Below are 22,923 nucleotides of genomic sequence, written 5' to 3' on the forward strand. Positions count from 1 at the left end.
TACTTTAATAGAATTATCGGAACCGGATCCACCACAGAATTGTCTGTCTGTTTGTTTGTCGGTTTTCTGTCCATCCGTCTGTCTGCATGGCTGGCTGTCTTAATTTCTTGATTCATAACCCTCTATTACATTTATTTTATCATCTACTTTGCATATTTTCATTACAAAATAATGATAGAAGGGTACAATTAAGCAAATTGAGTGATACGTAATTAATGAAAAATAAACGTACTTTTTAACTATGATATGTATGAAATCGAGAATACAATATCAAAATTAATAAACAAGTGAATTATTAATTAACTGACCTTTAGCAATATTTACCAAAGACAGTGCTCATGGTTTTAATATTGATGGTGAGCAAGACACAGCTTTCCTGAAATTATGTAGGAGAGCAATTGCTGCCAATGTAACAATTCACAGTAATTTTGAGTAAATATATTAACGATGTCGGTGTGTGACGAGGCGAGCGTGAAAATAGTTTTGCGCGAATACACGCGAGCGTGAGCTATTTCTCGCGTCAAACCATAAGGACTGTAAAACCCTTCTTTTTTTTAAAACTTTTATATATAAAGTATTTCTAAAACCACTTTATGGTTGAGTTTATACGTACAACTATCGTTGACATGGGCCTCAAATTCTTCATCCGTGACGTTGGTTCCGAGGACCATGGTCCAGTTTTTGACACACTTGTTGAGCAGTTGGCCAGAGTAGAGCTGCATCCCGACCAGCGCGAAGATGGACAGCACGAAGGCCGTGAGGATCATGACGTCACGCAGACGGCGCACAGCTTCCAGTAAGGCACCCACAATGGTTTTCAACCCTAAAGGGCAACACACACAGCGCGTTTCATCAGGTAAGGATTTAAAAAACACACATAAACCCCCAACACGAAAACACACAAACAAACACATAACCCTCATACACACACACACACAAAAACTGTTTCCTTTTGGAGGATCCATATTCAGACATGAAAGTGTTCCCAATTTATCAGGAATTATGGATTTTTAATCATCTGTAGACTGTAAAGTGTTTCTGGGTTTTCTGCTGTTTGTCCAAATGTTCCCTTATTTTTCGTCCAAAACGTACGGTATTGTTTTGGTAGTGCACGGGGCACACTTTCTACGTCCTTTCGGACTATTGTGTTGGCTGATGCTTTGCATGCATTCAGAATGGAAGCCGCCAGTTTAGACCATTGTGAAAGTCTATCCCTGGGACCGATATCAATACCATATAACCAATTTTAACATTTACGGATTTCATTTAGTAATCCACTTTCATACCTGCATTTCATCTATGTGATATATATATATATATATATAGTTCAGTGTCGTTAACAAACAAGATTTTTTAGACTCCTCATTAAACACAAACGCAAAACGCAAAAGTAACCCGGCCCCTTAGACCACACAAGTCTTCGTCTGTTGATAAAGTCCACAACTCAGGACTTTAGTAAGGTCTCCACGAATACTTGAGTACTCGGGCATGGGTCGAGTCTAGCAAGACTTGAGTCCGTTCACAGGACCCGAGTACCCGTGCAAGGAAGAGCACTCTAATTTAATACGTTTTTACGTCATTTTGACTTAATATTATATGCTTGTCGCCGATTAGGGCTATGAGACATGGAGGGAAAACAAAAGTCGAATGTGTGGAATGCAATACAATGGCATCATTTGGCATCATGTTCAGTGCTGGAATTAATTTATTTCTTAGTCTCATTATCATCTAGTGTAAGTGTCGGGTACTCGGGTCCGAGTCGAGTTTGACCCTCGATTACTCGAGTCCTATATTTTGGACTCGTGGAGGACCTAGACCTTAGTTAATCTACAATAATGGTGAGGAACAGTGAACAAACAACAAGAATCAGGACACAACAAAAGAATCATCTTCTCGGATTAAAATGCAAATGAATATTTTCAGTTATCTACATGTATAAATCAAACTGTTTTAATAGTTGAAGAAGATCGTATGGTATACACACTTGTTTATTTTAACATTAAAGTTTGTAACATTAAACATTTAGAGACTAGAAGCTTACCTGGTATAACAGCTACGGTTTTAAGAGCTCTAAGCACCCTAAATGTTCTCAACGCTGAAAGATTTCCTAACTCTGGGAACGCCATTGTTAGATATCTGAAACAAAGTATATAAACCCCGTCTTTAATAATATATACCTGTTATCTGGAAATACTTTAGCAACAGGATCGTTGACTGCGTATTCACAATAATGTTAAGTTATATATTTTAGCACATGAAGATGTATCCATGGGCTGACTGATTTACATATTTTTGGATAAGGTCTATATTGAATCATTGGAGAAAAAAACAATCAAAACAGTCCATTCAAATCCGTAGAGATGTTAGACATGTAATTCATATTGGGACTGATGGTCAGTCGGATAGAGAACTTGAAAACAGAAAGTGACATGCGGGCGGGATGAAAAAACAATCAAAACAGTCCATTCAAATCCGTAGAGATGTTAGACATGTAATTCATATTGGGACTGATGGTCAGTCGGATAGAGAACTTGAAAACAGAAAGTGACATGCGGGCGGGATGAAAAAACAATCAAAACAGTCCTTTCAAATCCGTAGAGATGTTAGACATGTAATTCATATTGGGACTGATGGTCAGTCGGATAGAGAACTTGAAAACAGAAAGTGACATGCGGGCGGGATGAAAAAACAATCAAAACAGTCCTTTCAAATCCGTAGAGATGTTAGACATGTAATTCATATTGGGACTGATGGTCAGTCGGATAGAGAACTTGAAAACAGAAAGTGACATGCGGGCGGGATGAAAAAACAATCAAAACAGTCCTTTCAAATCCGTAGAGATGTTAGACATGTAATTCATATTGGGACTGATGGTCAGTCGGATAGAGAACTTGAAAACAGAAAGTGACATGCGGGCGGGATGAAAAAACAATCAAAACACTCCAAACATCTTAGGAGGAGGGACGTAGCCCAGTGGTAAAGCACTCAGTTGATGCGCGGTCGATCTAGGATCGATCCCCGTCGGTGAGACCACTGGGCTATTTCTCGTTTCTGCCAGTGCACCACGACTAGTATATCAAAGGCCATTGTATGTGCTATACTGTCTGTGGAATGGTGTATATTATATAAAAGATCCCTTGTTACTAATGAAAAATGTAGCGAGTTTCCTCTTTAAGACTATATGTCAGAATTACCCAAATGTTTGACATCCAATAGCCGGTGATTGATAAATCTATGTGCTCTAATGGTGTCGTGAAACAAACCAAACAATAACTGTATTACTCCCTTTGACCTCTTCCCAGTCAAAGACGATGTTGGAGTTTGAGCTGCAGGTATTTGTGCATGGATATTTGATGGATACACACAATGAAACAAAGCAGTGATTTAATACAGAACTTAGCTTATTGTGAAGTATATATCAAACAATGAAAGAAACGCGAATGTTTTATTACACATGTATATATTTTTCATGATAAAATTAATTCGATAAATCGACTAAAAAATGGGCCTGCAATGTTCACAAGACATTGGAAAACTTTAATAAACACAAAGACTAACGAGATTCGAACTGAATAATTCGAAATAAATTAAAGAAAATGAAATTAATATTAGCGATTATTTTGTTCTTCAGTATGCTTCATCGCTACATCAAATCTGTCCCGTGTTCAACTAATGGTCCAGAATAGACAACTCTTTCCTCTTAGTGTTGAGTCCGTTTGATTTTTGAATGATTACTATGATGTTGATATCGGTTTATTTGCTAACAAGTTACAGCTATAGAACTAGAAACAGCTTTGGGTCCTTGCCTAGATTTTCACGAGAATCTTTTCAGGGTATTTTATTTTTCAGACCACTCGAATCCCCGGGGCAACTACCTTTCTGTGTAACCCCTAGATGCGGTCCAATCTCTCAAATTATTATTTGTCAACAGTATGAGAGCAGAAACACGAAGTTGTCACTATGTTCGAATGGCAACAAGTAATCTTTTATAGGCACTTCGCTACATACAAAACATATGCCGTCGAATTATTGCAATTATGCTAGCTAGATTGATAACAAAATGACCATTTCTGTTTTTGTTTTTGGATATTCTCAAACTCAATTTCCTAGCATCTGGAGAATATGGCTGCAATAGTTTAAATAAAATGTTTTTGTTTGTTTAATAAAGGTTAATTTGGTTTAAAGAATAAAACAATTAAATGCTGTGGTCGCCACGCGATGGACTCACCACGTACCTAGCGGTTCCTAGGAGGTTGTATTTACCTGCAGAATATACTTACGCCACACTAATTACAAAGAAATCCAGCCAGTTCCAGGGATCCCGGAGATACGTGAAGGGCGTCATGACGAAGCCCCGGCAATTGATTTTCACTAGAGCTTCTACAGTATAGATACCAGTGAAGATATATCTGAAACAATTAATGATTATATAATACATGTATAGTAAACATCTAGTTAGGTATGTAATTATAGATACCAGTGAAGATATATCTGAAACAATTAATGATTATATAATACATGTATAGTAAACATCTAGTTAGGTATGTAGTTATAGATACCAGTGAAGATATATCTGAAACAATTAATGATTATATAATACATGTATAGTAAACATCTAGTTAGGTATGTAGTTATAGATACCAGTGAAGATATATCTGAAACAATTAATGATTATATAATACATGTATAGTAAACATCTAGTTAGGTATGTAGTTATAGTTATAGATACCAGTGAAGATATATCTGAAACAATTAATGATTATATAATACATGTATAGTAAACATCTAGTTAGGTATGTAGTTATAGTTATAGATGCCAGTGAAGATATATCTCGAACAAATCACGATTAATTATTATTTAATACATGTAATACTAAACATCTAGTATGTAGTTATGGTGTTATGGTTGCATTATAAAATAACAGAGAAGGAAAGTTGTTGTAACGATATGTACGTGTGTGTGTGTGTGTGTGTGTGTGTGTGTGTGTGTGTGTGTTTGTATGTGTGTGTGTATGTGTGTGTGTGTGTGTTTGTATGTGTGTGTATGTGTTTGTGTGTGTCTTTGTGTGTGTGTGTGTGTGTGTGTTTGTGTGTGTGTGGGGGGGAGGGGGCGTGAGTGTGTGGCCGTTTGTGTGATATGTGATGTGTGTGTGTGTGATGTATGTGTATGTGAGAGAATGAGTGTATGATGTGTGTATGTATGTATGTATGTATGTATGTGTGTGTGTGTTTGTTTTGTGTGTGTGTGTGTGTGTGTGCGTGCGCGCGCGTGCGTGCGTGCGTGTGTGTGTGTGTGTGTGTGATGTGCGTGTGTGTGTGTGGACGTTTGTCTGATATGTGATGTGTGTGAGTGTGTGTGATGTGTGTGTGTGTGTGTGTGTGTGTGTGTGTGTGTGTGTGTGTGATGTGTGTGTGTGTGTGCGCGTGTGTGTGTGTGGACGTTTGTCTCATATGTGATGTGTGTGAGTGTGTGTGATGTGTGTGTATGTGACAGAAAGAGAGAATGTGTGTATGTGTATGCATGTGTGGGTTTGTTTGTGTGTGTGCGTGCGTGCGTGTGTGTGTGTGTGTGTGTGTGTGTGTGTGTGTGTATGCGGTATGAGCGTGTGCTCGAATGATCTGTGTGAACAGTTAAAAGAAGAAATATAAAGACTCACTCGACGTAATCTTCCGGTGCGTTCGTGTTGGTCATGAAGACACAGTTAACAATGATAGTGAGCATGATGAATACACTAAATATTGTGCACATAGTTAAGGAACATATAACATTACATATCCTACCATTTGACACAGTAGTAGAAAGGAAAAGCAAAGCAAAACAAAACGAAAGGAAAGGAATCTTACAGGAAAAGCATCTTAATTTTGTTTAACTAAACTTCAGCATATTTTTAATTAATGTCTATTTGAAGCCCAAGGCCTAAAAAAAAAGATCGGGAACGGGTTCAAAATGTCTTTATATATATATATATATATATATATATATATATATATATATATATATATATATATTATTTTGCTATCTTCACCCCTACGTGTCCCAATAAAATGTTACGTAATCATATATCCGACACCATACAACCGTAGTTAAAATGCGTTGAGTGCTGCGTTAAATAAATGTTCTTGTTCTTTTTTGTGTTCAAGATGTATGAGGCCAGTACGAGTTTATCTCACTATACAATCTTGTCTGCCCTGAACACACTCCAGTCCACATATCCGAACAGTATGAGCTCTGCCCCCAACAGACACCAGTCCAGATATTCGAGCAGTATGAGCTCTGCCCCCAACAGACACCAGTCCAGATATCCGAGCAGTATGAGCTCTGCCCCCAACAGACACCAGTCCAGATATTCGAGCAGTATGAGCTCTGCCCCCAACAGACACCAGTCCAGATATCCGAGAAGTATGAGCTCTGCCCCCAACAGACACCAGTCCAGATATCCGAGCAGTATGAGCTCTGCCCCCAACAGACACCAGTCCAGATATCCGAGAAGTATGAGCTCTGCCCCCAACAGACACCAGTCCAGATATCCGAGCAGTATGAGCTCTGCCCCCAACAGACACCAGTCCAGATATCCGAGCAGTATGAGCCCTGCCCCCAACAGACACCAGTCCAGATATCCGAGCAGTATGAGCTCTGCCCTGAACAGACTCTAGTCCAGATAGCCGAGCAGTGTGAGCTATGCCCTGAACAGAATCCAATCTAGATAGCCGAGAACTATTAGCTATGCCCTGAACAGACTCTAGTCCAGATAGCCAAGCAATATGAGCTGAGCCCTGAACAGACTCCAGTCCAGATAGCCGAGAAGTATGAGCTATGCCCTCAACAGACTCTAGTCCAGATAGCCGAGCAGTATGAGCTGAGCCCTGAACAGACTTCAGTCCAAATAGCCAAGCAGTATGAGCTGAGTCCTGAACAGACTTCAGTCCAAATAGCCGAGCAGTATGAGCTGAGCCCTGAACAGACTCTAGTCCAGATAGCCGAGAAATATGAGCTGAGCCCTGAACAGACTCCAGCCCAGATAGCCGAGAAGTATGAGCTATGCCGTGAACAGACTCTAGTCCAGATAGCCAAGCAGTATGAGCTGAGCCCTGAACAGACTTCAGTCCAGATAGCCGAGCAGTATGAGCTGAGCCCTGAACAGACTCTAGTCCAGTTAGCCGAGAAGTATGAGCTGAGCCCTGAACAGACTTCAGTCCAGATAGCCGAGCAGTATGAGCTGAGCCCTGAACAGACTTCAGTCCAGATAGCCGAGCAGTATGAGCTGAGCCCAGAACAGACTTCAGTCCAGATAGCCGAGCAGTATGAGCTGAGCAGTGAACAGACTCTAGTCCAGATAGCCGAGCAGTATGAGCTGAGTCCTGAACAGACTTCAATCCAGATAGCCCAGCAGTATGAGCTGAGACCTGAACAGACTTCAGTCCAGATAGCCGAGCAGTATGAGCTGAGCCCTGAACAGACTCTAGTCCAGATAGCCGAGCAGTATGAGCTGAGCCCTGAACAGACTTCAGTCCAGATAGCCGAGCAGTGTGAGCTGAGCCCTGAACAGACTCTAGTCCAGATAGCCGAGAAGTATGAGTGAGCCCTGAACAGACTCCAGTCCAGATAGCCGAGCAGTATGAGCTGAGCCCTGAACAGACTCCAGTCCAGATAGCCGATCAGTATGAGCTCTGCCCTCAACAGACACCACTCCAGTTAGCCGAGCTGTGTTGGCAGCAAAGTGTGTTGTAATCTTATAGAACGAATGATTTAAAAAGAAATATTATGCCTTGTGTAATCAAATCAAGCGAATGAGCATTGGGGGGAGGTCTTTTTAAAATATAATTTCACGAAAAAATCATCACCCCCGCAACCCACCGCCGTCCCTACCTTCAACCCCGAATCTCCGCACGACACAATTTAGAAACCCTGAACATAATTTTCTGCAAATGTAATTTTTTAAAAAGCAATTCAAGTGTTGTAACTAAATGGATAGATTTTCAAAGCGATTATGTATTGGTGTGTAAACCCAAGTACTAAAGTGTTACCTTTTCATTGTTTTCCCTTCTAATGACATAATTTAAAAGACACAAAAACGCTAGAAATAGATATCTTTAAAACATAATTAGTTTCCTTCATTGTTATATATAAAACAAAGTAAAGGAAGAAAACAAATGACAGTAAGTGTTAACCTCCCCCCCCCCCCCCCCACCCCCCACCCCCCACCCCCCACCGCTTCCCACAAAAACTCTTGTTTTAAACCAGTAACAAAATCTAGGTTCTTTTAAAGTGTATCTACAAACGTCATTGTCTGCGACTGGCTGATGTCGCAAAACACTTTCCAACGAGTTATTTCTGCCATTTACGACAGAGCCAGGTCGTTTTCGACTGCAATACGACTTTGACAGATTTACACATTGATCGCGTATTTTTTCATCAATGCACCAGAAATAACTTCATTGGAGAACAATCTTGCATATCTATTGGATTTGGCATTTTAAGAAGTGGGCCAAAAAGAGGTTTCATTTCTACTTTGAAAAAAATAATCTTATTTCACAGTTCTTCCACTAAAAGGTTATGTTTTTATGTGGACAAAACAGTGTAAACAAATATTTTATGTCATTAAGGCGTAGGCGTCGAAATTTAGCGGTGCGGCAAGAAAGCATTGTCCCCGATCACACCTCTGAACAAACACACTGCCCTTTGAAAAAAAAAATCAAATTAATATATAGGTGACTTCCTGTTACTGTTAACTTCCAACGCCTATGTAAAGTTAAAGTACGCACTCTTGGTACACATCTCAGCTGTATGTCAAAGACAGGGTTTATTTGTTAGTTGTGCGTGTGTTGAGAGAGAGAGAGGGGGGGGGGGAGAATTTGAAATTAGAAGTGGTTATAATTCAAGTCCAGATTGTATTACACGGTTTTCACATTGACATAGCAATATGCAATTAAATTATGGTTATTGTTTGAACAAAAAATAGTTCAAGTTTCTTTTATTTAACGACACCACTAGAGCATATTGATTTGTTAATCATCGGCTATTGGATGTACAGCATTTTGGTAATTTTGACATACAGTCCTAGAGATGAAACCCGCTGTAGTTTACTATTAGTAGCAACGGATCTTTTGTATGCACTATCCCACAGACATGATATCACATACCACAGCCTTTGGTATACCAGTCGTGGTGCACTGGCTGGAATAGGCCCACCGATGGGGATCGATCCCAGACCGACCGAGCATCAGTCGAGCACTTTTCCACTGGGCTAAGTCCCGCCTGTTGTTTGAACCAGTTCATATTTTGGGCATAGTCGAGCAGACACAAAATAAAACACAGAGCAACTGCTTCGTACATCAATGAAAATACTACAAACGCTTCATTTACACTTATCTTCGTGCTTATCTTTAATTAAGGTTCAAGCACGCTGTTCTGGGTACACACTCCAGCTATGTGGACTTTCTGTCTAGGACAACGGGTTAGTGGTTCTTTGTTAGTAACTAGTGAGAGAGAAGTCGGTGTAGTGGTCTTACACCTGCCCACTGAGTCGCTAAAACCAATCTGAGTGTGATTCGGAACCGAGATGGTACCCAAATGGATGCGAACCCAGCACCTACCAGACTTAAGTCCGATGGCTAGACCACTACACCACCGAGGCCGGTTACTTGAAACGTATTACTGTCGCAGTCCTAGTTTCATTACCTAGGATTACCAGAAACATTTTGGATGTACGGAAATGGATAATCTAAACAATAAAATATAAGTATTGTCTGATTTCCTTTATTAAGGCTAGGGCCTGTCACTTTAAGTGTGTGTATTTAAAAGGATATGGATGGACGAGAATGAAGAGTGTAGCTCGGCGGATCGGGTTGAAGGGACTGAGAATAAACATCGCGTCAAAGGCGCTGAACCGGTAAATCGTCTTGTCCTTGCCAATAACACAGAAAGTCTGAAAAAGAGAAAGAAACACTTTGTTTAAGTGCTAAAAAAATAGCTTTTTTACTTGTTTTTGGTATCAAAAGTAAAGGTCTCGCCAGATACCCATTTACTTGTCAGTGTCAAGGAATCTAGAAATATTTTTGAAGCGATAGATATATACATTTGCAAAAATATATAGTAGGTAGGCTTGGAGACATATCAGTTAAGCTATTACATAGACAGTTATAAATACGAGAACAATTATATTTAACGTCTTGTACAAACTTTAATCCTTTAGGCGGATGCTTTATTTGTGCTCTCGAGTTCTTTAAAAATAACCAGATACTAGGATTAAGCATCCTTGGGGGTCTCTATAGAAATAAAAATTTATTTTTAGAATAATTTGTTTGTTGTGTAAACGTAAGACCATTGGTCCGTTGAGCATTGTTTTTCAATTGTATTGTACATTAATACATATGAAATAAAATATGTCATTGTTGGCTTTAAATATGTTCTGATTTAAGTAAATGTCAACTGAGTTGTCAAATTCAGTATGAAATAAAATTATGAAAAGCACTTCGGGAATACCTTGATATTAACAAGAAGTGTCCGTTAATTTAATTTGCATATTTATCATACTCATAACACATGTTTGATTTTCATACTCATAAAACATGTTTGATTATCATACTCATAAAACATGTTTAATTTGTTACATCAACAGTATTCGGTTAGAAGAATATTTATTACTCTCGATACAAAATAGCATCTTTTTTTACTAACCAACGAGCAAAAGTCGATAGTATTTATATTTATCTATTTATATTACATCGAGGAACAATTTGACAACATCTGGAGGAAACTTAGTCCATTTAATAACAAACGGCATGATCACCCGAACTATACCCGATTGTTCGGATCTTTGATTCCTGATCACTCACCTTTTTGTTGTGGTAGTACTCGTCGATGTCTTCCAGCGGTCTGCCAATGATCTCCGGGACTGCATAGTCTTCCAGAGACGGCGGCAACTTGCGCCCCGCCTCCAGCTTGGGGTTGGGTTTCGGCTCCGGCTCATGGTGGCTCGGCTCCTCGATATCATCCTCAGAATCATCTGACCCCTCCGCCGCTAATTTCTGGGCTTCCTTAGCAGCCTTCTCCTCGGCTATCCGCCTTTCGATGTTGAATAGCGAATCCCGTGTAAAGAGGCGGAAGGGCGATGGCCCTAGCTCCCGCTCCATGACTCCCGTGGATTAGACCTTACCTTCCTTCCAGCACCATTACAACCTGTCAATGAAGATATATATCCGTAAATTAGACCTTACCTTCCTACTATCACCATTACTACCCGTGAATGAAGATATATCCGTGAATTAGACCTTACCTTCCTACTATCACCATTACTACCCGTGAATGAAGATATATCCATTAATTAGACCCTACGTTCCTACTATCACCATTACTACCCGTGAATGAAGATATATCCGTGAATTAGACCTTACCTTCCTACTATCACCATTACTACCCGTGAATGAAGATATATCCATTAATTAGACCCTACGTTCCTACTATCACCATTACTACCCGTGAATGAAGATATATCCGTGAATTAGACCTTACCTTCCTACTATCACCATTACTACCCGTGAATGAAGATATATCCGTGAATTAGACCTTACCTTCCTACTATCACCATTACTACCCGTGAATGAAGATATATCCATTAATTAGACCCTACGTTCCTACTATCACCATTACTAACTGAATGAAGATATATCCGTGAATTAGACCTTACCTTCATATCATCACCAATACTATATATTAATGAAAATAAATCCGTGAATTAGACCTTACCTACCTACCATCACTATTATTATACGTGGATGAAGATTATCCATAAATTAGATCTTATCTTCTTACCATCACCATTACTATACGTGAATGAAGATATATCCGTGAATTAGACCTTACCTTCTTACCATCACCATTACTATACGTGAATTAGAATTAGACCTTACCTTCTTACCATCACCATTACTATACGTGAATGAAGATATATCCGTGAATTAGACCTTACCTTCTTACCATCACCATTACTATACGTGAATGAAGATATATCCGTGAATTAGACCTTACCTTCTTACCATCACCATTACTATACGTGAATGAAGATATATCCGTGAATTAGACCTTACCTTCTTACCATCACCATTACTATACGTGAATGAAGATATATCCGTGAATTAGACCTTACCTTCTTACCATCACCATTACTATACGTGATTGAAGATATATCCGTGAATTAGACCTTATCTTCTTACCATCACCATTACTATACGTGATTGAAGATATGTCCGTGAATTAGACCTTATCTTCTTACCATCACCATTACTATACGTGATTGAAGATATGTCCGTGAATTAGACCTTATCTTCTTACCATCACCATTACTATACGTGATTGAAGATATGTCCGTGAATTAGACCTTACCTTCTTACCATCACCATTACTATACGTGAATGAAGATATATCCGTGAATTAGACCTTACCATCCTACCATCACCATTACAGCTAAAACAGCAATAGGAGAACCTACCCCCCACCCTCTCTCTCTCTCTCTCTCTCTCTCTCTCTCTCTCTCTTTCTTTCTGTGTGTGTCTATCTCTTTCTGTGTGTGTGTCTCTCTATCTGTCTCTGCCTCTCTCTCTGTCTCTCTCTCTCTGTCTGTCTCTCTTTCTGTGTGTGTCTCTCTTTCTGTGTGTGTGTCTCTCTATCTGTCTCTGCATCTCTCTGTCTCTCTTTTTCTCTCTGCCTCTATCTATGTCTGTCTGTCTGTGTGTCTCTCTCTCTCTCTCTCTCTCTCTCTCCTCTCTCTCTCTCTCTCTCTCTCTCTCTCTCTTTCTGTGTGTGTGTGTCTCTCTATCTGTCTCTGCCTCTCTCTCTGTTTCTCTCTTTCTCTCTGCCTCTCTCTCTGTCTGTCTGTCTGTCACTCTGCCTCTCTCTCTGTCTGTCTGTCTGTCTCGCTCTCTCTCTCTCTCTCTCTCTCTCTCTCTCTCTCTCTCTCTCTCTCTCTCTGTGTGTGTGTCTCTCTGTTTCTATCTGTCTCTCTCTCTCTCTCTCTCTCTCTCTCTCTCTCTCTCTCTCTCTCTCTCTCTCTCTCTTTCTGTGTGTGTTTGTCTCTCTATCTGTCTCTGCCTCTCTCTCTGTCTCTCTCTTTCTCTCTGCCTCTCTGTCTGTCTGTCTGTCTGTCTCTCTGCCTCTCTCTCTCTCTGTCTGTCTGTCTGTCTCTCTCTCTCTCTCTCTCTCTCTCTCTCTCTCTCTCTCTCTCTCTCTCTCTCTCTCTCTCTCTCTCTCATCACACACACACACACACACACTAATATACTAAATAAAATTGTTAGAATGTATTGTTGGTGTACATATTCCAAGACAGAAACAAGATCACAGATTCCTAAACTATAGGCTATGCAGGTCACATGTAATTGTATTATATTATATATATGCAATGTATGGTTATTAGTACACGCTCTCTCTCTCTCTCTCTCTCTCTCTCTCTCTCTCTCTCTCTCTCTCTCTCTCTCTCTCTCTCTCTCTCTCTCTCTCTCTCTCTCTCTCTCTCTCTCTCTCTCTCTCTTTCTGTGTGTGTCTCTCTATCTGTCTCTGCCTCTCTCTCTTTCTCTCTGCCTCTCTCTGTCTGTCTGTCTGTCTCTCTCTCTCTCTCTCTCTCTCTCTCTCTCTCTCTCTCTCTCTCTCTCTCTCTCTCTCTCTCTCTCTCTCTCTCTCTCTCTCTCAGACACACACACACTAAGACACACACACACTAATACACTAAATAAAATTGTTAGAATGCATTGTTGGTGTACATATTCCAAGACAGAAACAAGATCACAGATTCCTAAACTACAGGCTATGCAGGTCAGATGTAATTGTATTATATTATATATATGCAATGTATGGTTATTAGTACACGGTTTTGATTTGGAAACTCATTTAGTGGGTATCGGCAGTTGAATTTGCTGAATTTGCCGTGCTACACTACTCAGCAATAATAATTAAGGGCCAGTAGTCATTTTAGTAATTATTTGCTCCAGTTCAAGTTCTTTATTGCTTCAAGTTTTTACAACTTATCAGCATAATACAATGTACAACACAACAATAAATATATAGGATATGTACAGGATTATGGTGGAGAGTGATTTATGTACGTTCATTTTTTTTTTTTAATTATTGATAGTCTCTAAAAGTTCCTGTTTGGAATGGTTTATGCATTTTGTTTACTGTATTTTAAATTGCATTTTATTATTGTATAAGATGAGACTTTAATCAAATATATGTGTCTATTATTGTTAGCAAGTTTTGGCGGCTTTTGAATATTGTTTCAGTAAATTCATACTCGTGATATGTACACGCAAAAATCTTGGTGCATTGTTCGTGCATTTATTAAAACTGTAGAAATGAATTTATGTGCATTCCTTAAAGGGACATTCCTGAGTTTGTTGTATTGTAAGATATTTCCGACTAATAAAATATTTCTACGATTAAATTTACATATCAAATATATTTTCTTGTTTAGAATATCAGTGTCTGTATATTCAATGTGTTTCTGGTCGTCTTAATATTTGTAAGAAGCCCAAACTGGATTTTGTCTTCAAATAATTTCGTACGTACGAAAAAATCAATATTTTAGGAAATAAGATGAAATTTAACCTAGTACAAATATCAGAACAATCAGAAACATATTTAATATACAGCCACTAATGTTTTATGCAGAAACATGTATTTGATATGTAATTACAGTCATTAAAATGTTTTTGTTAAGAGTTGGAGATTTGATAACATCTTTAAAACTGCAGCAAACTCAGCAATGTCCCTTTAAAGGATTCATTTCACGTTGCTTAGTAACGACCCTTCTGGTTTTATCCTTTCTCAATTATTGTTTAAATCTTTAATTTTATAAACATGCCACAACGTCGATTTGTTACAACAAAATAATCTGTTTGTGTTTGGGGGGTTTGGGGGGATTTCCTTTTTGTGATATTTAATAACGAAAAATGCCAAAAATAATATACTGCCTTGTCGAGTATAAAAGTTGTCATATGAATACACTTTAAAATGCATTGCGACTCGGATTAAGTGGATTAATCTCCATGTAAAACTAATGATTACAAACCTTATGATTTATTTTACATCTAAAAAAACACCCACCTCTAACGCTTACTTAACATTATTAAAATCCGAAAAAAATCGTTAGCTATATTAATGGTGTACGCGAGAAACTAACAATCAGCGTCACATCAAAGAGCACTGATACTAGGACGTCCGTTTATGTAAACCTAGACCCGTGATAGCGTTACGCTTCTGTCTTCTTTATGTTACAAAGGAAAACAACACAAAAATTTATTTCTAAAAACTCATTTTGTTTTAAAGCTGCATTGACAAAACTAACAACAATCTGGCATTAATGATCTAGCGCAAACATACACTGCCTGAACCGGCAGTATGGTTCTAATTGAGTCCTGTTCATTATGCACGGAGTGGAACACTGTCCCGCAGAATACACACACGCGGCGGATATTCGTGCAAATAGTCGTTTCCGCATTATCGCATGCTAACAGTACAACATTCTCATTTTCCATTAACCTGCGCTGTAACCTGCACTGCCCATCGATCATATAACGCTTGGTCGTGGCCATATTTGAACTTATTCCACAGAGGTGCAGTCGCATAACGCAGTCTGTATGGTGTACGATTTGACGCTTACAAACCAATGACCTTGTCGATACTAAATATGATGTCATCACGATTTGGCAAACACACAAAATGACGTCATGTAATTTAAAGAGTTTGCGTTTACGGCTCTCTGTTTTTGGTGTTAAATTTATAACAAAATGTCATTTTAATGCAATTTATTATGGATTTTGTTCCAAAATAAAGACAACTTTTATCTATGTTATGTTTTATCTAAATTACAATGTTATAGCAACACTCATAACGGTGCGTAAAGTGGTTTATATCGTTTCTATACATGTACGTGCATATGTGTTGAAAATAAAGGCTTTTAGAGACAAAATAACTGAGGTAATAAATAGAATAACAAACTCTGTACCAATTATTATCAAATTTATGTCCCTCGTGAAATAATTTTCATATGTCACTCGCTAAAGCTCGTGACAACTGAAAATTATTTCACTTGGGACATAAATTTGATAATAACTGGTAACTCGTTTATTATCTTCTATATGCTATTTATGACGTAGATGGTATATAATATCACACGGGTAATACTTGAATACGTCCAGATGCTAATTATGACGTAGATCATATATAACATCACATATCCTTGATGAAGTAATTGTGTAGTTTATGTCAGTGATAACTTAGCATAATTTGCAATTATGGCAGAAACAACGCTCCGTTTTTTAAATTATGTCATGAACCACTCTTCATACCTTATAACTGTATGAATACATTACCACACCAACAAAAAACAAACAGAAGACACTGTATCTAAACATTATTCACCTGATGCAACATTTTTGAATGTTATTGAATATTCTAATTTTTATTACATTGTATTATTTCCATGGTAATCGAACACAAACAATACTTAGCAACAACAAAAACACCAGTGCATAAAGGTGTGTTTCATTAATATGTATGTCCACATCGTTATACACAAGCTGCTGTTGCAATTGTGTATCCGAGATCGAATGAATGGATGAATGAATGAATCTTTAAAGAAATTCTAGCACGAAAACGTCATCGGTTGTTGTAATTAATTTTAAATCATCAGTAACTGATTATCAATTACGTTTGAACTGCTAATAAACCAGGGTCGTATACTATTATTATCTAAAGCAACTAGGGGGTAAAAACAATTAAAGAACCAGTGCAATGGAATATGGTGTATTATCCTGCTAGTCAGAAAGAGCACTTTCAAAGTAAAAAATGGACATTCATTGACTATGGCCCTATTTATTCAGTTAAAACGGACTTCAGGAAGGAAGGAAATGGTTTTTTTAACGACGCACTCAACACATTTTATTTACGGTTATATGGCGTCGGACATATGGTTATGGACACACAGATATTGAGGGAGAAAACCGGCTGTCGCCACTTCATGGGCTACTCTTTTCGATTAGCAGCAGGGGATCTTTAAATGCACTATCCCATAGACAAGATAGCACATACCACGACGTTTGATGAACCAGTCGTGGTGCACTGGCTGGAGAGAGAAATAGCCCAAACCGACCGCGCATCAAGCCCCACAGACTTCAGCTGCCAAGATGTGATCCAGTTCAAGCCAAAGCACATATGCAACCACCTGGTTATTTATGTTGAAGTGACCAGTGCGTATTGTTAAAGAGTTGTCACCGGTCTCGGTGGCGCAGTGATTAAGCCATCGGACTACAGGCTGGTAGGTACAGGGTTCGCAGCCAGCCCAGCTGAGATGTATGTCCAGGACAGCCTGCTTGAACCTCAACTGGATATAAGCACGAAAATAATTTGAAATAAATGAATGAATAAAAGAGTTGTGTGGTTGATTCTGAACCCTGACCATTGATAATATCGAAGCAATGTGGAATATAAAACGACGAAGCATCACTTCAGTATCAAAAGCACATTTTGACAAAATGCTTATATGATTTGTGTGAGAATCACGAAAAGCACCATTACAGTAAATGATGTGTGTGTCTGTGAGTCTGCACACCGCTAAAGCTGCCAAGTGGGACTGTCCTCGGGGATCTATGGTCGGTAGCTGGAGAAGACCAAAAAATACATGGTGTTTGGCCTCGGGAAGCGATAATCGATAAAACTGATCGAAGATTTCATCAGGACAAGACAAACTTAATCAGAACACTACACTGTAGTCGATGTTTCATCTTGAAAGACGTTATAGCCTACCTTTTGCGCCATTGGAAGCCTCCGAGTCAAGAGGCCGTTTAAAGAAATATTCTAGAAATCAGCGCATGATGGAAAGAGGGACAGTCAAGTAATTTTTCAAGTCAACAAACAGAAATATAAATTTAATCAGAAGACTGAATTGGCTGTAGTTGATATATTATCTTGAAAGGTGTCATACCCCTCCATTATTTTTAAGTTGAAACGTCTAGCTGTCGTTGTAACACATTTGTCAAATGTTTTACAAATGATGTGGGGATTTTAAAATATATATAAGCGAACATTTATACCTCTTACTTCATCTTTTAACATCTTACACCCTACTCTAAATGACATACTTAATGTAACATGGGTGTAATAAATTCCAAAAAATATGAGGTGGAAGGAATATCGGTAAGGGGTCTTTATTATAATCAATATGTGGCGTCTGTAGAAGAAGTTTAGTTTTGCATTTACCATAGTTTTACACCCAATAGCCGATTTCCAGCTCCAACTAGTACACCACGACTGGTACATCAAAGGCCGTGGTATGTGCTATTCTGTCTATGGGATGGTGCATATAAAAGATCTCTTGCTGCCAATCGAAAAGAGTAGCCCATGAAGTGGCGACAGCGGGTTTCCTCTCTATATATCTTTGTGGTCCTTAACCATATGTCTGACGCCATATAACCGTAAATAAAATGTGTTGAGTGCGTCGTTAAATAAAATATTTCCTTCCCAATAGCCGATGTATTTTTCGTGCTGGGGTGTCGTTAAACATTCATTCATTCATTCATTCTGTAGGAGAAAACAAATATTCAAAGTTTGGCTTTATTTGCAGTGCAAACTGTATCTATATATATGTCTGCGTTACCCCTACTTACCCTTTTATTGATTTTTTTTTAATATAAAATAAGTTGTAGGCCAAAATTGTACACGGATAGATTTGCGTATGGACTGCGTGACTGAAGAGCAAATAAAAAGATTGTTTTGCCGAAAAAATATTTACGTATAATCATTCAGACAAATAACAAGTTATACATTTAAAAACATAAATAAATAAATAAATAAATAAATAAATAAATAAATAAATTAAATTAATTAATTAATTAATTAATTAATAAAATAAAATAAAATAAAATAAATAAAATAAAATAAAATAAATAAATAAATAATCAATCAATCAGGCATAACTTAAAGGTACTAAAATCCCCCAGACAACTGTTTCTATTCTTTTTCATTAGACCAGTGGATACGTTTGTAAACGCTTCACACACGTCAGTAATGGCTGTCACGCATATTTCATACATTTTTAATTGATTTAATTGACTGTCTGTAAAGAAACAGGAGTGGATCGATCCGTGTGTGATTCGTTACAATGCAACATCAGGTTGTCAATAATCCCAAATCTCAATGCACGTTTTCATTATCTGAAATATTATTGGAAACACGATCACTTGTAACAGAAATGAAAACGATGTAAAGATACAAATAGGAATATTGTATCTCATCGAGACTTCGAATCATGATTTTAAAAACAGGTATACGAACTGTTGGACTTAAGCTGCCAGTTGTTTTATGCCAACGGTGATTTGATTGGTCGAATGAAAGGTTATCTGAACACGGGACTACGTTCCCTTTGCTCAGATGTGCTAGATCGGGATCTCTTTTAACGTGCCCATGTCCCTAATGCCCGGCGCAGACTAGCGTTTTTTAACGCATGCGTCTGCGTTAAAAAACGGATGCGTCTCGTGTGCGTCTACCTGCGATGCGTTCCTGCGACCCACTGACGATTTCTTTTATTAATTAATTTATTTATACTTTACTCTAGGAAAAATAACAAAGATTAAATGTAATTTATTAATACATTTTAAAACATAATAAACTTTATTTAAAACATTATGTACAATATACTATTACGATATAAATCTTTCTTATTTCACAATTGTTTGTTTTAATTATTATTATTAGGCATAGTACAATGAATGCAATAATTTATATTTTTTAATTTCATCTATTTAGAAATGTCATTAATTACACATGCCTAGTCTTTGTTTCAAAGATGAGCAGTTGGAAATTATTTGTGTTGAAACATTTACATGTTAGTCATTTTTAATGGTCGGGTCTGTTTTCACAGTTAATTCGTTATATACAGATATATAGACAGATGATTGGTCAATATAAAAATGTGAATGCAACGCAGACGCAAGTAGGCGCACACGTGCGTTTTTAGACGGATGAGGCAGGAGACGGATGCGTTTGTGCGTCTAAAATCAAACGTTTGATATTTGAAAAATCGACGCAGCGCTAAAAAAAACCGCAACGCAGAGGGGTCGCACACGATGCGTTTTTACTACGTTCGTACGGATAGTTTTTTTAACGCAAGACGCATGCGTTAAAAAACGCTCGTCTGCGCCGGGCATTACGTTGAGGCACGCCCACCCCGGATTCATTCTCTGATGTCGCCAGTGGCCGACTCCGGGGCAGGAGATGTACTAGCGGAGAGCTCTAACGCAAGGATAGTAACATGTCATATTACTTAGTTATATCCAATCGAACAGACTTACAGGCAACCAAACTGATTTACAGTTAGTCAAATAGATTTACGGTGAACGAGACTAATTTACAATCAACCAAAGAGACAATTAACCAAATAATCTTTCAGTAACCCAAACAGACTTAAAGGCAGGCAAGCAGACCTACAGTCAACCAAATGTAGTCAACCAAACATAGTCAACCATACACATACAGTCAACCAGATTCACTGTCAAATAGACTTTAGTCAACCAAACATATTTAAAGTCAACCAGACTTACACTCAACCACATCTACAGGCAAACAAACATGTGTACAGTCAACCAAACACACACACACACACACACACACACACACACACACACATACATACATACACACGCACGCACACATACACACACACATAGACACACATACATACATACACACACACGCACGCACACATACACACACACACACATACATACATACACACATATATACATACAAATAAATGCATACACACGCACGCACACATACACTAACACACACACCGGTACATATACACATACACACAAACACGCATATATACGTAAATAATTGACAGACTGACAGACATATAGATGTACTTACGTGTATCCGCGAAGTCAGCTGTCGCAGCTGAAGGATACATTTAAGATCTGCTGGTTAGTACACAAAGCCTGAAATAGATAGATAAATAAATAAATAAGTAAGTAAATAGATAAATAAATTAATTAATTTATATATATATATATATATATATATATATATATATATATATATATATATATATATATATATATATATACTTTGAGTAAACATCACATAGCAGATACTGGTACAGTGTATGCCTCAAATGCAATGTGTTGTAGGATTGATGTTCCTTGGTTGATCTTACTTTAATTAATGTTTTTATTACAGCCATTGTTGATATTTACAAAAACTGGAACATATGTGGAAACAGCTTGTTTCATCTCTCGCAATAACAAACTAACGCATGTTGTGAACCCTCATTAAAATGCGGCATATTTATAGAGGATGAAGGAAGGAAATGTTTTATTTAATGACGCACTCAACACATTTTATTTACGGTTATATGGCGTCGGACATATGATTAAGGATCACACAGATATTGAGAGAGGAAACCGACTGTCGCCACTTCATGAGCTACTCTTTTCGATTAGCAGAAATGGGTCTTTAATATGCACTATCCCACAGACAGGATAGTACATACCACAGCCTTTGTTACACAAGTTGAGCACTGGTTGTAACGAGAAATAGCCCAATGGACTTATACAGGTTGAAGTATTCTTTATAAGGTGTCCTTTATTACAGACTCGTCTCCTCCGTATCTCCGACACTCCTCTGTGAATTAAAACATAACAAAAACGACATCTCTGTATGATTTTAAACCATGGGCGAATCCATGATTTTGTAAAGAGGATGTCACAAAATTCTAAACGGGGCAGTTTGAGTGTGTCGAAGGCAAAGGAGCCGAGCTGTCAAAAGAGGCCAAAATCTGCAAGGAGGGAGCTGATGCCATATTCCCCGGGAAATGTTCAAATAAAGATCTTCAAAGACGCGTTTTCAGGCAAATTTAGTTTTCCTAATTGTGAAGAATAATGCATTTAAAAAAAAAAAAAAAAATCATTCAAAAGGGCACTTCAAAAGGGCGGGGGAGGATCTCTGGACCCGTATGACCCCCCTCTGAATCCGCCTATGTAAACAAAACAAAAGATAAACAAGGAGACAAAGGAAACACGTTCCAGTACCAAAAGCCATGAATTTTAAATGACCAGAATGACAACTGGTGAGACCTGACACACTTTTAATTGTATCTAGTAAGTAGTGCCTGTAGACGGAACGCTAGAAATGCCAAGTCAACACACCGGGGTTGTCAGTAAAATAATAGATGTCATAGGACAATCAGCTGTGTCTTAGCATGACATGCATTATTCACGGGATATAAAACCAAGCTTGCCGTGGTGAGAAAAGTACCAAAGGCGAAGTGAATGAACACAGCCGAAATTAAGTGGTATTCTCTTCTTCGGATGTGTAATGTTTAACATACTTTTCACCAGAAGTATAAAATAATTATACCTTTAATTTCATGTATTAACCACCTATTAGCTGGACGTTTTCTATTTGTTTTGTTTGATTTGTTTCATGTTTGTTTGCTTGCTTGTTTGTTTGATGTTGGGGTTCCTTTTATTGTTTTTGCTTGAATATCATTAAAAATTCATTCATTCGTTCATTCATTCGTTCATTCATTCGTTCATTCATTCATAGATAGGGAGGAGCGGGATGTAGCCCAGTGGCAAAACGCTCGCTTGATGAGTAGTTGGTTTAGGATTGATTCCCGTCTGTGGGCTCATTGGGCTATTTCTCGTTCCAGCCAGTATACCACGATTTGTATATCAAAGGCCGTGGTAAGTGCTATCCTGTCTGTGGGATTGTGCATATAAAAGACCCTTTGCTACTAATGGAAAATGTAGCAGGCTTCCTCTCTAAGACTATATGTCAAAAATACCAAATGTTTGACATCCAATAGACGATGATTAATAAATCATTGTGCTCTAGTGGTGTCGTTAAACAAAACTTGTTCATATATAGGA

The 22,923-nt window shown here is 38.1% G+C and overlaps 1 protein-coding gene across 2 annotated transcripts in view; it reads right to left on the reverse strand.

The window, feature by feature from the left end:
- LOC121371161 (sodium channel protein type 4 subunit alpha B-like) overlaps window positions 1–22,923 on the reverse strand; it is a 127,132-nt gene that overhangs the window by 36,435 nt on the left and 67,774 nt on the right. Inside the window, exons 2-8 of one of the 2 annotated variants that reach the window (XM_041496841.1) lie at window positions 20,921–20,988; window positions 10,837–11,179; window positions 9,808–9,926; window positions 5,658–5,741; window positions 4,281–4,409; window positions 2,042–2,136; window positions 614–823 (exon numbers count right to left, since the gene is read on the reverse strand). In XM_041496841.1, the coding sequence (XP_041352775.1) occupies window positions 614–823; window positions 2,042–2,136; window positions 4,281–4,409; window positions 5,658–5,741; window positions 9,808–9,926; window positions 10,837–11,133 (934 nt within the window). In that variant the 5' untranslated portion in view covers window positions 11,134–11,179; window positions 20,921–20,988. Of the gene's footprint in view, window positions 1–613; window positions 824–2,041; window positions 2,137–4,280; window positions 4,410–5,657; window positions 5,742–9,807; window positions 9,927–10,836; window positions 11,180–20,920; window positions 20,989–22,923 lie in introns of those variants that run through there. The other variant, XM_041496840.1, reaches the window with a different exon arrangement.

Source organism: Gigantopelta aegis, chromosome 4 (assembly GCF_016097555.1).
Source record: "Gigantopelta aegis isolate Gae_Host chromosome 4, Gae_host_genome, whole genome shotgun sequence".
Classification (NCBI taxonomy): domain Eukaryota; kingdom Metazoa; phylum Mollusca; class Gastropoda; order Neomphalida; family Peltospiridae; genus Gigantopelta; species Gigantopelta aegis.